The sequence below is a fragment of the Dreissena polymorpha genome, chromosome 14 (assembly GCF_020536995.1).
Source record: "Dreissena polymorpha isolate Duluth1 chromosome 14, UMN_Dpol_1.0, whole genome shotgun sequence".
Taxonomy (NCBI): Eukaryota; Metazoa; Mollusca; class Bivalvia; order Myida; family Dreissenidae; genus Dreissena; species Dreissena polymorpha.
The window spans coordinates 69835505-69851090 of record NC_068368.1 but is presented as its reverse complement, the minus strand read 5'-3'; the positions used below and the strand labels follow the sequence as shown (position 1 = coordinate 69851090).

Below are 15586 nucleotides of genomic sequence, written 5' to 3'. Positions count from 1 at the left end.
ATGATCACACAACCACGGTCACGGTCACACAGGCACGGTCCCACAACCATGGTCACACAACCAGGGTCACACAGGCACAGTCACACAACCACAGCCACACAGGTATGGTCACACAACCACGGTCACACAACCACGGTCACACAACCACGGTGTCACAACCATGGTCACTCAGGCATGGTCACACAACCACAGGCACAGTCACGGTCACACAACCACGGTCACACAACCACAGCCACACAGGCACAGTCACATAGGCATGATCACACAACCACGGTCACACATGCATGGTCACGATCACTCAGGCTTGGTCAGTCAGGCATGGTAACACAGACACAGTCACACAGGCATGGTCACACAGGCACGGTCCCACAACCACGGTCACACATGCACAGTCACACAGGCACTGTCACACAACCACAGTCACGCAACCCCAGTCACACAGCTATAGTCACACAACCATAGTAACACAGGCACAGTCACACAGGTACGGTCACACATTCACAGGCACTCAAACAGCACTGTCAAACAGGCACAGTCATACAACAAATGTCCCACAGGCACGGTCACACAACCACAGTCACACAACCACACAGTCACTGTCACACAGCAACGGTCACACAAACAACCTGTCAATAATGACTAACTAGGTCTATGACTACAAACACAACATTAACAACAGTTTATAACCAAGTGTGAAATGTGTACAGAATAATTCATAGTCATCAAAAACATTTTCCATATTACCATTATTTTTGTATAAAAATGTGTACACAAAAGGTTTTAAAATATAATATATTTTGCTGAATGCTGTGATTTTTCGAAAAGTGCTTTCTGAAAAAATTTACATAAAATTCAGCCAAACTGGTATCTCAATATCACACAAACAGAAAAAAACACACATATCCGCTTATTTAAAGTCAACATACAATGGCAAACAAGTTTTAATTTATAACACATAAAAAGCTGAAGAACATGTAAAGATGATAACAAGCTTAATATTTGTACATATTCTGTTTTCAAGTCTCCACTCTTTACTCTGTGCATTTAAATGCATGAGTGACACATTATAGATTTGATCAAGGCAGTTAATTCTATATTTTTTAAAGATGACACATAATAGGTAGATTAAATAAGCTTTAATTTCAATGTTGGCAGGTCCAGGGCTTTTTTTCCTTCTGTGAGAATGGCCGTTTTTCACAATTTTCACAATATCAAGAAGTTTGCGACTCAATTTTTCACAATTTCAAGAAAGTTTGGGACTCGTTTTTTCACAAAATGGGGGAGGGGGGATGCCAAGGCCGCTTCACAAAAACAGGAAAAAACGACTGAGGTCTTCCTTACAGAAATGAAAAGCCGCTACCTTTTTTTGTAACCGCAACTACTAGCCAGAAAGAAGCCAATAGAAGCCGCTAGCTATTAGATTGCAAGAATAATTCTTGTATCAAAAAAAAAAAAAAAAAAAAAAAAGCCACTACTTTAATATTAATCTTGAAAACACAAAAGGCTTATAGTATAGTATAGTAGCCAGAAGGTAGCCAGAACATTGTCTTTGTCAATAGAATGGCACTTGTGAGCCAGAAGGTAGCCACAATTGTAGAATGACATCATATTGTGTGTGATGTCATGACATCACTGATTATGTCATCAGACAAAAATTCAAAATGGCTGAAGAATCTGACAAACAAAAAGAAGTTTCTGGGGAAGAGTTAAACTCATTGTAAGTAAGTTGTGGTGATTAATACAGTTTCAATTGGTGTATAAAGATGAAAAAGCATGGTTTTGGAAATAAAAACCTGCACTATTGAAATATTAAATTTGATTGTTTATACCCAAAAAAGGAAAACTAAAATAACTTTTACAATCAAAATATTTTGTGAAATGAACATATGAGCCACAATCCACTTGGATTGTTGCTCTTTTAGATGGTCTACTTCTAAGATATTCTAATTGTTTGGGCTCTCTCAATAAATAGATCACTGAATTTAGCAAATTAATCAATATTTTGAAAATGTTTAAATGTTTATCTCTGTATAAGAATGTTTTTCTTTAATAAAATGTGTTAAATTATTAAAATGAATGAAATTTGTTGTTATTAACTAGAGCAAATAATACAATTTTCTCTTAGTAGAAAATGCATTGCTTTGCAAATTATAATATGGTATTGTAGGTTCATGTATGTTCGTGGCTGTCAAGGATTGCAATCATAAGTCAGTACTTGGTAGAATACAATGGTCAGGTCTATACCTAAATAACCCCAAGCGAAAATTGTGAGGAATTGTGCATCTGCTTTGAAGTGTATATATCATGCAAATTGTTAATTATTATGCCCCCCTTCGAAGAAGAGGGTGTATATTGTTTTGCTGGATGTCTGTCGGTAGACCAGTTCATTGGCCTTGGACAGTAGATGACCCCTATTGAAATTGGGGTCACTAGGTCAAAGGTCAAGGTCACTTAAACATATATAGACCATAGCCAAAACTTGTAGCGGCAACATAGCCCAAACAAGTTGCGAGAGCACAGCAAGAACTAGTAGCGGCAACATAGCCGCAACTAGTAGCGGCAACATAGCCGCAACTAGTAGCGGCAACCAAGCCGCAACTAGTAGCCAGAAAGCTCATTTGCATACAAAATACTACCTTGCGGCTACAAAGCGGCAACTAGTAGCGGCAACTGAGCCGCAACTAGTAGCCAGAGCAGAGTCATAACTATTAGCGGCAACATAGCCAGAACTAGTAGCGGCAATCGAGCCGCAAATAGTAGCCAGAAAGCTCATTTGCATACGAAATACTGGTCATAATACACTAAATAGTTTCCCTATATAATTCAATGTAAAAGCGACAACTTTGAGCGAAAATAAATGCAACATTTTGCACATAGAGACCCCCATAACCATACCTTTTCTTAAAGGCCATTCTAAGCGGAATCGATTTATGCAATAAAAAGGATATGTCATGTACAATGCAAGAAAGAACTTGACACAAATCAAAATCGACTGTTTTTGCAACTTTTTTTTTCGGCCGTTTCTTAGTGGAATGTAACCTTTTCTAGTGCAATGGTTTACTATAGTCTTCACGTGTATCATATTTCAGGGATTCAGTAGTGAACACCTATTCATTCCCTACCATTATCTCCGCAAGATAACACCCGAATAATGGTAAAACGTGTAAAACATGCCTTCCTGTCAACTATGATATTTTTTTAGAGAGTACAGCCCTTCATGAAGCGATCATTTAGTGTATCCTTCATGAAGCGATCATTTAGTGTATTGTAACCTACTACCGAGCGGCTACAAAGCGGCAACGAGTAGCGGCAACTGAGCCGCAACATTGCGGCAACTTAGCCGCTAATAGTTGCCGCAGGGCCTAAATTTTCGTAAGGGTAAACATTCTTATAAACTAAACTGAATCTATAAATATCTAAATTGCAATATGTTGCCTTTTCTAAGATAAGTAGAAATGTATCAATGACACTTCCCTCACAAAACATGTTTGGACACAGACTAATCTAATGATATATAGTCTACAGAGGACAATTGTCTTTCAATTCAGCATTATTTTTTTATTCTCAACATCAACATTACAAACGAGAGGGCCTGTAAGACCCAAAGTCGCTCACCTGAGATACAAAGGAATTGACCTTCTAAGTGCAGCCCCAAGAACAAATGTTCTGACCAAGTTTCATGAAGAGTGAACTATAAATGTTACTTTTAGAGTGCTAACAAGGTTTTACTACACGTGTATAGCCATATTAGGATAAATTCCCCGACCCCTGGTGGCAATGTTATTTAACCGACCGGAACTATTTTTTTGAACTGATCCAAGATATCATTAAAACAAATGTTCTGACCAAGTGTTCACAAGATAGGACAATAAATGTGAGTTTTAGAATGTTAACAAGTTCTTACAATAGCCATATAAGGAAAAATGCCACACCCCATATGGCGGCAATGTTTTTCAACCAATCAGATCCATTTTGGAACTCATCCAAAATATAAATGGGACAAATTTTCTGACTAAGTTTCATGAAGATGGGACAATAAATGTGACCTCTAGAGTGTTAACAAGGTTTTACATTAGCAATATATAACATTATAAGGAAACATGCCCCAGCCCCTGGTGGCCATGTTTTTGTACAAGTAAAATTTCAAAAGTTCCATCATTTCCAAACGCTGAATCAGTCGTTGTCGGCTATTTTTTTTTAAATTAATTATGTTCACATGTATGTCAATTTTTTGTTAAATGGCCTCTATATTATCGAAACTCATACTCAACAAGACTATTGCCAAGCAATATAGTCCCCAACAGGCTCTACCATTGTCAGAAATTCCACCATTGTCAGAATTTTTGTTGTTGCCAAAGCAACCATAGTTTTTGAAGTAGAAACAAAATGAAATGACGTGCATAATGTCCATATTGCCATTTTTCCATGTTTCAAGTTTCATGAATAAATATTAAGAACTTTTAAAGTTATCGCAGGATCCAGAAAAATGTGACTGACTGACTGACAGACTGACAGAGCGCAAACCGTACGTCCCGTCCGGTGAAACCGGTAGGGGACAAAAAGAATGTTGATGCAGTTTTTAAAAAGAGAAGATTGTGTAAGATAAACAATATCGTTTAACAGTATCGAAATTTGGGCAGGAATATAACTCGGGTACAGTCTTATATCGACCGGGTATGTTTAAGTTTATTAACCGTACCCGGGGAACATGTAAATATACTCAAGAATACCCGGGGTTCATGTAAGTAGTTTTTAAATCGTCAAAAGATGCATATAATTGTTATTTTAGAGCATGGTAAATGTTCAGCATTACTGTTTCCTCATAAATAGCATAACTAAAACGAAAATTTGCGAATATGAAATAACTTTTTTCAATTTTGTCAATTTACCCAAACGTGAAAAGGCCCCTTTAACAAATTGTTTATTTCAATATGAATTGATTATACTATCCATCATTTTCATATATTTTACACAATTAAACTATTCTGGAAACTGTTGTTCTAGTAATGGCGAGCAATATGAACAGATCAATTTGAACTTTTCGGGCCCGATTTCGTTCGTTTACAAATGGTGTACTACATGCTATTTATTATTGAATTCAGTTTATGATAGTTGTACACATGTATATAAATAAGATGATAAGAGAGTCCATTGCACGGGTGATAACAACGCAATAGGTTACGCTTGTTTGTATTAACAGTTCTCAGTTTATAAAACGTTGAACATATGAGTTCAACAATTACTACAGGGATACGATAGACAACATTAAAGGGGCCTTTTCACAGATTTTGGCATTTTTTAACTTATTCATTAAATGCTTTATATTGATAAATGTAAACATTGGATCGAAAAAGCTCCAGTAAAAAATCAAGAATAAAATTAAAAAAAGGAAAAGAACATTGCCCGGAGCAGGTTTCGAACCAGTGACCCTGTAGTCCTGCCAGAATCCTGAAGTAAAAACGCTTCAGCCTACTGAGCTATTCCGCCGAGTACACGTACTTAATGTATTTTATACCTGATATAAGCAATCTTCGTAGTTGCACACAATTTAACGACAAAAACAGAACTCTCCAAATTATTTAATCGTTTCGCGTTGCAACGCTTTATAATTTTTAGGTTTTAAAATCGTCAAAAGATGCATATAATGGCTATATTAGAGCATGGTAAATGTTCAGTATTACTGTTTCCTCACTTATATCATAGCTAAAACGAAAATTTGCGAATCTGAAACAACTTTTTTCAATTTTGTCAATTTACCAAAGCGTGAAAAGATCCCTTTAAAAAAGCGTCATTATCGCTAAAACCGATTATAAAAAATAATTAAATATAATAAGAATTATCTTTAAAAAAGGTAGTCTTGCTGTTTCTTAAAATAAAGTTTGAAATTTTGTTTCTAAATAATATAATTGAAAATAAAAGTTAAAGTGATTATGGTCATTTTTCACTGTTGAATTGAGCTGGAAAGAATTGACAGGTCAAAAGAGTTGGTTAAAATGTGGTTACTGACCAATTATCTGAAACTCATCTTGCTACCACTTGTTTATAAAAATATTTTTTTTATTTGATATTCTTACGTGACTCACCCAGTCCTCTAGGCCGAAATGATCCGAAAAACAAAATTGTATCTTTGTGTCGTATGAACGAATCTGCACTAAAACTCAATTTAGGTTCACATGCATGATCAGTTGTCAAACGAAAGTACGGTTGATATTGAAATGCATTATTTCTATCTTTCCGGGATTTTGTTTTAGTATGTTGATGCTGCATTAACAAATATAAGTGTATATGAAGTGAAAACACCAAAAATAAACAACGGTTGCGATAGACACCTATAAACTGCCCATAATATCACTTTTAACTATTTTGTTATTGTTTTTTTACTTGTTAGTCGCATATTTACCGCATGAAATGTGTGTTATAATAGGCAAACCATATATCTACATTAGTATAAGTAGATACAAATTATGCTATGTCCTCCATCATCGCAATATATCGTATGTTAATATTTGATTAACATGCAGTTTTCTTTCCAAACATTTGAATCACACTTTCATAGCCGCGTCATGCGAAAATGAGTCTCAAGGTCTTTCGACCAGCGTAGCTCAAGTTTTAATGTGTTTTGCTTGAGAATTTAATACAATGCTGTTTAATACCAATACATTTTTATTTGTGAGCTTCGCTCACAAATAATGCAGACGCAATTTTGCAAATCAGTATGCCTTAGCTACGGGAGGGCCCGCCCTCCCGTAACCCATGACTGCCTGTGTGGATAACTGCAGTCAAATTTAGCAGACGACAAAATTAATGCTTAAAGCGTTTCTGCTTATACTTAACTGGTACACTGCAGCAGACGACAGCCTGTTATTAGTAATTATGTAAACAATAGGTTTAAGAGCTTGTGGGACGTATAGACCGTTCCATAATCGATAAATTGACCGCCGCCATATTGTCAGTCACGTGACTGTCCGCCATTACACTGCTGCTAACTTGTCCGAGTCTGCGATTCCAAAAGTCAAAGACGTAGAGAATACCCGCTTCGCCGTTGTCGGATAAATAAATTACTTAATGAATTAATGTGAGGCGATTATCACATTTTTGTTGTTTAAATGATTGTTTGAAGTTGACATTTGATTGTTACAAATAAAATGTTTAAAATGCTTTCGTGTATTTGTTTTTTTATCTGTAATCAAGTGGTAATCATCGGCGAAAATTTGCCGGTTCAGTCGCTCATACTATGTCTTTGATTAGACTTGTTACTTTTAACGTTTCACAAACAATTCACGCATGTATTGTTGTGTTGATTTTAATAGCCGCAACATCAAGCAGATTATATTTAAATTAATACTTATAAAAGATTCTCGCGCAATTAATTACCGCTAATTGTTTGTAATTGGTCTCATTTGGTAAAAATCTACATTCCAAAATCATATTATATTAAGTATGATGTTTTTGATACGCCTTCCATTATTTTTTTTGTTCTAACTGATATCAGAGATAAAAAAATTTGGTTTGGATTTATTTATTTTTTTATATGGAATTTTGTCACGTTAAAAAACGAGCTTTTTATCATGAGAGAGTGATATTGATCTTGACGATCTTTTATGTGATTATTCGGAAGATGAAGAGAATGTGATCTATGTGATATATCTATATTTTCATCTTTGAATCATTTAACAGCTATAAAGCTTAAATACTAAAAAATGTATTTTATAGGTCTTTGAAGTAACGCAAAACATATGGATAACGACACCAAATGTTTAGTCAATTAATCCACACAAAAAAAAAACTCCGAAAAAAAACAACACCTAAGTAATGTTTCAAAAATATATGATTAAGCGCCAAACGAATTTATTAATTCATTTATTTGCAACTTCCAAAACGCGGCATAAGCATCAAATTAAAGATTATCTGAAGACTGAAAGGCCGACAATTTGACACAACAAAGAGCTCTATGCATAAGCCGTAATATTTTTTTGCAGAAAAGCTTCAATAAATTACAATAGTAATACATCTATTTATAAAAATATAATTATCAATGGCATGAGTACGTAAGTGTGATAAATAAATGAGTGTTAGAAAGTGTAAGGAGTGCTTTGCAAATAAACATACTACAAAGCCATATTAAAAGCAAAGGACATGACAGTATTTACATGTAATTTTAATTTGATGGGTTTTGTACAAAGATTGAGGAATATTAACATACAACTGAAAAAACACAACTTCATATGATGCAAATTGAACTGTGTACTCATGTATATTGAAAACTCGTTACTAGTGAGTATGAGTGACACATAAAGATATCGAACATTTTAACACACATATATTTATATACATATATATATTTTTAAATATTTTTTACCTCTGTTTGGTGTCAAATGTAATTTCTTGTTTTTATGATATCGTTCGTGCATTGCCGTAACATCAAATCTTCATACGGAATGACGTAGTTTTAATTAATCTATACCCGCTAAATATTTTAAATGTTTTTTTTTTTAAATACTTTATTTTTTCATAAATTAAACGGGCTAGTATCTTTAAGGTGTACAATTTCTGATATTCTATATTGGACATAACTTTTAATTTGTAAAATATGTAACATATGTAATTTACGCAACTGTTAAGTATGTCGGAGGTAAATTATCTTACCAAATGACTGCTTAATACTACCAGGAAGATGAGACATGGTGGCATCATCAATTGTGTTTAATGACCAGATTGTCATCTGCCATCCAGTGTGGTTTATGACACCATGTGGTAAGTTAAGTCTGGACAATATCTGATCAAAACGAGATAATCGGATTATGCAGAACAAAGGGGCAATTAAACACTGGAATGCAAAGGCATACACGATTTAAAGATTGATGCAAATAATCAAATGGAAAATAATGCATTTAATTTAATTAAATGCTTTTTTTAATGTGTCAATGTGTTAGTTTTCCAAGACAACCAAGACCATGTAATGACGGCCTTAGAATTTAGAAATTCATCCGTTGAATAATCGGTGCTCTCTTATATATGTTACCGATTATTAAGCAGCAGTGTAATGGCGGACGCGGAGAGAATTCAGGGGAGGTAATTATGTAATGACTAAATTATGGAACGGTCTATTGGCCAGTCTAGTGTTTAAAACAGCTTGTGCGATGACATTGGTAAGTTTATCATTGAAATCTGTACATATTGGTTGCTTTCAGGGAAAACGGGGCTTAATGCTGCATTAAAAGTCTGTCATGTGGTCAAAATTGTTTCTCAATAATGTTAAAAAAATAGATAAAGTATTAGATACACATATCACAACATGTACATGATTATAGGATTGTTATTCTTTAACAAGGCAACCACAATTCTGAAGATGGTTGCCAGTGCAGCGACAAGTTGTGAAAAAGACATATTGTTGTTATTTTGTCTAAATTATCTCTATAACATAAATATGTGGAAAAACAGTCACACACATCTCGACATGTGCTTTAAGACACACTCTTTAAAATTTGATAAGTTGTGTTCCTTTCAAACTTGCGATATAAAAAGCTATAACATTAGTTTAAAAACTGAGTTGCTTCTAAGATTATGCAATAGCGAACACATTTAGTGCCTTCAGCGCTTTGATTTTCTAAAACGTTCATTTTAGGACGCAGGATACACTGGAAATGGGAAATATGTGAAGAAAGAACAGAACATCGAAATGTCGTATACGAGTTTTTAAACCTTACATAAAACGTCTCTTTTGACGTTGAGAAAAGTAAGTATAAATAGTCACTGTAGAAATTTTATTTCATTGAGATAAGATATGCATGGCATGGACTATGTCAAATTAAAGGGTCTCAAAGTGCTTTAAAAATCTGATTTGAACACAAATAATAAATCGCTTTAAAGGCACTTGCTCACATATAGTAATTGAAAAAAAATGGTCAAGATTAAATAACATTAAGTGTACGTTATACTCAACAATCCTGATTAAGCAAATATCAAAAGTGTTATTTCGGTTAAAATATCCATCTTTGCGATTGATAAATCATAAATAGATAATGGTTGTAAACGATAATTTGAAAAATGTCATGTGGCGTGTTACTAACTTGGCGTTAAAAATACGCGGTGAATCAAATGCCTCAATCAATCAGTGGTACGACGAAAGACTTTGCTTCAGGTTGCTCCCAAGGTCCTAGGTTCGAAATCAATGTTTTATGCCTTCCTGTTCTCTTGCCATTATAATATTTGTTCCCAAACATTATAGATTGGTTAGTTAAATCACTTAATGAGATTTAAAAAAAACAACACACGAACATCTTTGAAAAAGACTCCTTAATTTTATCATTAACGCTACGAATCTCCTACACATTAGCCCAATTTAATAGTTGAACAATCTCCAGATTACTCAATGAAAAAAATATAACAAGTAAGATGATATTTTTTCATGAAAAACACATATGTGTAACCGTGAGATGTCGAATGTCAGTTGCTTATTGATGAACTAATGTATAGTAAATTAACACTTGGCAGACTGTCTGTTTTACCATATTTTTGTTAAAGCACTACCTGCTATAGCCCTTATTAAACCGAAACCTCATGAATTTCATAAAACTACAAACCGAAAGTACAAACAATTACACAAATGCCATCGTATATCTTAAGCATTAAACCAGTTTTGTATTTTCTGAAAACGCCGTCCTATATTTATCAATACTTCTTGATATCAAATAGCGCACATTCACGAGATATCAGGTAGTTTTTTAGAAAACGTCATTCCGTCATAGATCGGTTAAAGTGTTAAAGGTGAAAATGCGCTGTCAATGGTTGGAAGTTTTTTAACAAGATTTTGAGGTGTATTCATGGAACATTTATACAAATTATTATCTGATAATTAGGGATTATACCCGCTAAAACTCAGGTAATATTAACTTATTTATACATGGTTATGTTATATTTTCAAAATCGTTTGTGTATAAAAACGATTACGAAATTCTTTTAAACAAGGCTCTCTTCATAATATTACATTATTTCTGTAAACTTAGTGTCTGTTTTGTTTACATTATAATGATATTAAAGCTGACTACGTGCTATTTTGGTGTCGAAACAAGTGCTCGTCTTATCGAATTATCATGTTATGTATATATTTGTTCATAATGTGACACATGTAAATCATTAAGGACCAATATTGGCGTTATAAATAAAGTAATGAAGATGAGCAGTATAATTTAAATCTTATAAAAACAGTTTACAACACTTGTGCGTGTACTTTGTTGGCGGATATTTTCTTTATGTTTTCTGCGTATAACACAATAAAAATATAATAGAAATATTTGTTTTTTGGTTATTGGTTCATCTCGGCAAAAGAGGCAGTGGACATAAAAGTGTTTGTGCATGTATTTATAGTTCAAACACGCTGTAATGGCCGAAGCCGTACTGGGCGAGCACTCAGATGATGAAACCTGGAAAAATGTACGTATTTGCAATACAGGTCATAGCAACTGTTTAAAAGAATGTGCATATTCAAATATGAGTAATACCATTCACACCATTCAAGAGTAGGGTCTGCACATAGACCAGTTAGTGCGTACAGTCGTGTATATTGTTGTTTATGTGGGCTATGGGTTTATTAAATTACTTATTTCACATGGCGGTGTCGAAAAATGCATTGATCTCTACTATTGTGAACAGATATTAAAACAGTAATACTTTTTTTTTTCATTAGAATGTTAAGACTTATATACATTCATGTTGACACTTTAAGACTCAACGTTTTCGCGAACTGTTCCATGGACGCTTCTCCGACGAACAAGCGGATACAATCGTGAATCATTTCAACGGAGACGTTGTGAAAGCTGTTGATTTTGGGTTTACGGGTATACACTCTATGGTCTTACCATGGGATCTTAAACATGTTCTTCATATTATACTGGTATATCTGCTGAAAATGTATATTTTATGCATACGTGTACTGATATATTTGCATACAAGTATAATTTTCAGCCATAAATTAAATAAGTGCATCAAATTAAGTAAAATAATTGATTACATAAAGAAAGGTTATATGTATGATAATTAATACATGTGTTTTGTGGTATTATTTATCGCTTTAAAGCGTTTTTTAATTATTATTCAGCAACACAGGTAGAAGTTGAAGAAGTACTTGGAAACGGTGAGGGGGTATGTATTGATTCCATAACAGAATATGACTTCGTCCATAGTCCATGATGCATTATATCCTCTTTTGAGATTTTGATTCTAATTTGTACAATTGTGAGAACTAAATACAATAAAAAGCAGTCATAAACGCGCGATTATTGTCTCATTACCAGTGGCAGATTGTTACAAACGTACGCCAGCATCAGCTCGTGAAAGACCTCAACCGTAGATTCGAAATCTCATCAGAAATACGCCAGTTCAGTTGTGAGCCATGTAGCAGTGCGTGGTGGAAAAAGGTGTCCGCGAGGAAACCGGTAAGGTCAAAACATGAAATCAAGTTCAGTCTTTTAACTTAGCAAAATCATTGCTTCGAAATAACAGCGTGCAGACAACTTAATGAATGAAATATTCGGCATTCGTTTCCATAATATATAGCGCAATCAGCATCTTCTACATAAGATGCATCGATTATGTATGGAAAAGGTCAATACGAATTTATGTGATCCTTGCATATTAACGTGAAGTTTTATCAACATGTGAATCATATGTAGGGCTTACGTGATATAACCACACACGACGATCAAATATGTACTAACCCTTAACATGAGCTGTAGCAACTACATGTGCACTTTGTCTATTTACTTTAAACTGGACTTAATATATTGCTTTGGTTTCTTTTATTTTATTTTCAACTTGTGACTGTACTTGTCTCAAGTGATTTCTCGAATAAGTTCCCTTTTAATTTAGGTTTCGAAGTGCACAAGATGTAAAAAGCGAAAGGATGCGTTACCACGCGAAAAGGAGTGGGGGTTGGCAAAGTTTATTTGTCCTTGTGGTCACGAATATCAGTACGTGTGTTTCCCGCTCTTTGGATTGTATTAGCATTTTTTTTATTTTAGCAAAGTGTCTGAATTTTATTACGACTGTTTCTTTATAACTGCTTTCAAAGTTTCATGTTTAACATATATATGATACGTTTTAACAGTACCATGATGACTGGCATAACAATAGTGCCCTACTATATTTGGACCATCGTTCACAAAAATACTTATGATGCATACATATATTTAAAAAAAGAAACGTTTTTAGTTTAGAAGAAGTAATCATAGATGAAACGGATAATAAGAGTTTTGGCTACAAATAAAAAAAATCCTTATTGGTGAGTAATTTACAGGGTACTTACATATTTACACTTTGTTTAAATTGTAGAATTAACCGAAAAACAATTATTTCCAGTTTGTGTGTACTTGAAAATTGAATAATCTTGCATAAACTTACCTCTTAAAAGTTATTGTATTATTAAGAACTCGTCGTTAATTAGTTTAAACTTTTTTATGTTAGCTCGATCGCATAGAAAGCCTAAGGCTTATTTGTAACACTCTCGAGATTCGTTTCCTGTAAATAGAACCAGTACTTGGTATCTATGGAGGAGATCAACAGAACACTCACACAGTGGGTTCGAACCTGTGACCTCCCGATCGCTAAGCGGACACCATATCTACTACGCCATCGTTAGTTACATTTAAGTGTTCAAGTAAAATGGGCTAGTTCACCATAATTTCAGTCACTTTGGGGCGATGGACGTGAGGAAGTTAAGAAACTGGAATGGTTCGAGACTTTTCGGGAAAAGCAGAAGCGTGTGTTTCCAGTGCATGCAAAATCTGGTGGAACCAGTGGAGATTCTACCACCGCGTAAATGGCGAGACGTTGACACCACCGAGTCTATACCCGACCGTCCTAGGCGAAGACGTGTTCAACCAAAGGACACGCATTGCTCTGCCTATAATTGTTACCTTAGATACATTCCAGCAGGTACATTTGCATACAAGTTAACAAAGTTCTGGCATGGTTATGTTAAAAACGCCTTAAACTTACTTTGTGTAAACATTGGACCTGCCGATTTATATTACTAGTATTTACGTTTGCTAGATGAATATATTTGGCGAATGTTTTTAAGTTTAATCACTTAATATGTCATCATAATTAATGTTGGAATCTCGTTTCTTATAATTAGCGTTAAAGGGGCCTTTTCACAGATTTTGGCATGTTCTGAAGTTATTCATTAAATGCTTTCTATTAATAAATGTAAACATTTGATCGTAAAAGCTGCAGTAAAAAATAAAGAATAAAATTTAAAAAAAGGAAAAAAACTTTGCCTGGAGCAGGTTTCGGACCAGTAACCCCTGGAGTTCTGCCGAGGTCCTGAAGTAAAAACGCTTTTACCTTCTCGGCTATTCTGCCAAGTATACATAAAAGCAATCTTCGTAGTGTCACAAAATTTAAGGACAACAACAGAACTCTCCAAATTATTCAATCGTTTCGCGTTGCAACGCTTTATAATTTTTAGGTTTTAAAATCTTCAAAAGATGCATTTAATGGCTATATTAGACCATGGTAAATGTTCAGAAATACTGTTTCCTCACAAATATCATAACTAAAACGAAAATTTGCGAATCTGAAACAACTTTTTTCAATTTTGTCAATTTACCAAAACGTGAACAGATCACTTTAATAACTTAGTTCTCACGCCTAGAAAAGCTATTATCAACTTACATATTAAAACTGTTAGAGTGGAATGTAGTTGAACCGGTGTCTTTTTGGTCGGATGCAGTTTCGTGCGTTTTACTAATGATAAAAGGTTTGTTTTAATTAAAGAAATTACAAAACATAATTAAGAGAAAGAAATTCAATGGTCTTAAAAATAGTCATTCTTATTAAACACTTCTGACCCCCGTCCATTAGTTTTATCCAATCAAGTATGTATTATGGAAAAGTGAGAAAATATGTTTATTCCTCCTCATTATAGAAACCGAGCCGGTCGTCCCTGCTTGTGTTCACCCTGAATCCCTCGCACAGATGTCGATATACGTACTTGTAGATTCAGCGAATCACATCAGTTCCGGATCCACTGTCGACACGTTCATGTCCCAGGGTGATCTGAATACTGATCCGAACCCGTATGCACCCAGATTGAGCCCTACAGCTGAAGAAAATGATGAGGAAATTTGAAATTAAGACCGATAGTTAGTTTCTAATCTTAGTTTGAAAAATTAAATGTTAGTTAGCGATTTCTTCTGTTATACTGTGATTGTGTGCTTATTATTTCAAAACATTTGTCCGATTTTACCTGCGATATGTTAATATGATTTTATTTTCCTGTTGTTAAATAAATATTTTCTGTGTGGTTTCTGGTTTGTTTATTATTGTAGTTTTGTGTAGAAATTCATAAAGTGGTACTAAATAAATAGGTAAAAACTGGCATAGACCTAAGGCAACCTGCATTATTTAGACTTATTAAATAACTTTTAAAATCTTCTTATATAAAGCCTTACAAAGCAATTTTTTTCTGAAAAACAACAACAATCAAAGAGATAAAATATTTCGCATGTAACTTCATATAGTGCTTCTCTACTAAGTTGTTACAAATTATGCAAATTGTGACAAAATTTGTCTAACCATATATACT

At 34.2% G+C, this 15586-nt stretch overlaps 1 protein-coding gene across 3 annotated transcripts; it reads left to right on the top strand.

Moving 5' to 3' along the window:
• Positions 1 to 1663: 1663 nt before the first annotated feature.
• LOC127858776 (shiftless antiviral inhibitor of ribosomal frameshifting protein homolog) lies at positions 1664 to 15304 on the top strand. Of its 3 annotated transcripts, XM_052396051.1 has the most exons (9): positions 1664 to 1717; positions 9626 to 9736; positions 11368 to 11433; positions 11726 to 11837; positions 12098 to 12141; positions 12294 to 12434; positions 12868 to 12968; positions 13685 to 13932; positions 14927 to 15304. In XM_052396051.1, the coding sequence occupies exons 3-9, from the start codon at positions 11383 to 11385 to the stop codon at positions 15127 to 15129; spliced, it is 900 nt and encodes a 299-aa protein (XP_052252011.1). In that variant the 5' UTR covers positions 1664 to 1717; positions 9626 to 9736; positions 11368 to 11382; the 3' UTR covers positions 15130 to 15304. The 3 variants fall into 3 exon arrangements, with proteins under 3 accessions (XP_052252011.1, XP_052252012.1, XP_052252010.1); XM_052396052.1 differs by lacking the exons at positions 1664 to 1717; positions 9626 to 9736 and adding an exon at positions 10640 to 10716; XM_052396050.1 differs by lacking the exons at positions 1664 to 1717; positions 9626 to 9736 and adding an exon at positions 10723 to 10882.
• The last annotated feature ends 282 nt before the right edge of the window (positions 15305 to 15586 follow it).

Coding starts and splice junctions, on each gene's coding strand:
- LOC127858776 (XM_052396051.1), top strand. CDS start 11,383: ATGGCCGAAGCCGTACTGGGCGAGCACTCAGATGATGAAACCTGGAAA. Junction 12,435..12,867: donor AGGTGTCCGCGAGGAAACCG/GTAAGGTCAAAA, acceptor CTTTTAATTTAG/GTTTCGAAGTGCACAAGATG. Junction 13,933..14,926: donor CCTTAGATACATTCCAGCAG/GTACATTTGCAT, acceptor TCCTCATTATAG/AAACCGAGCCGGTCGTCCCT.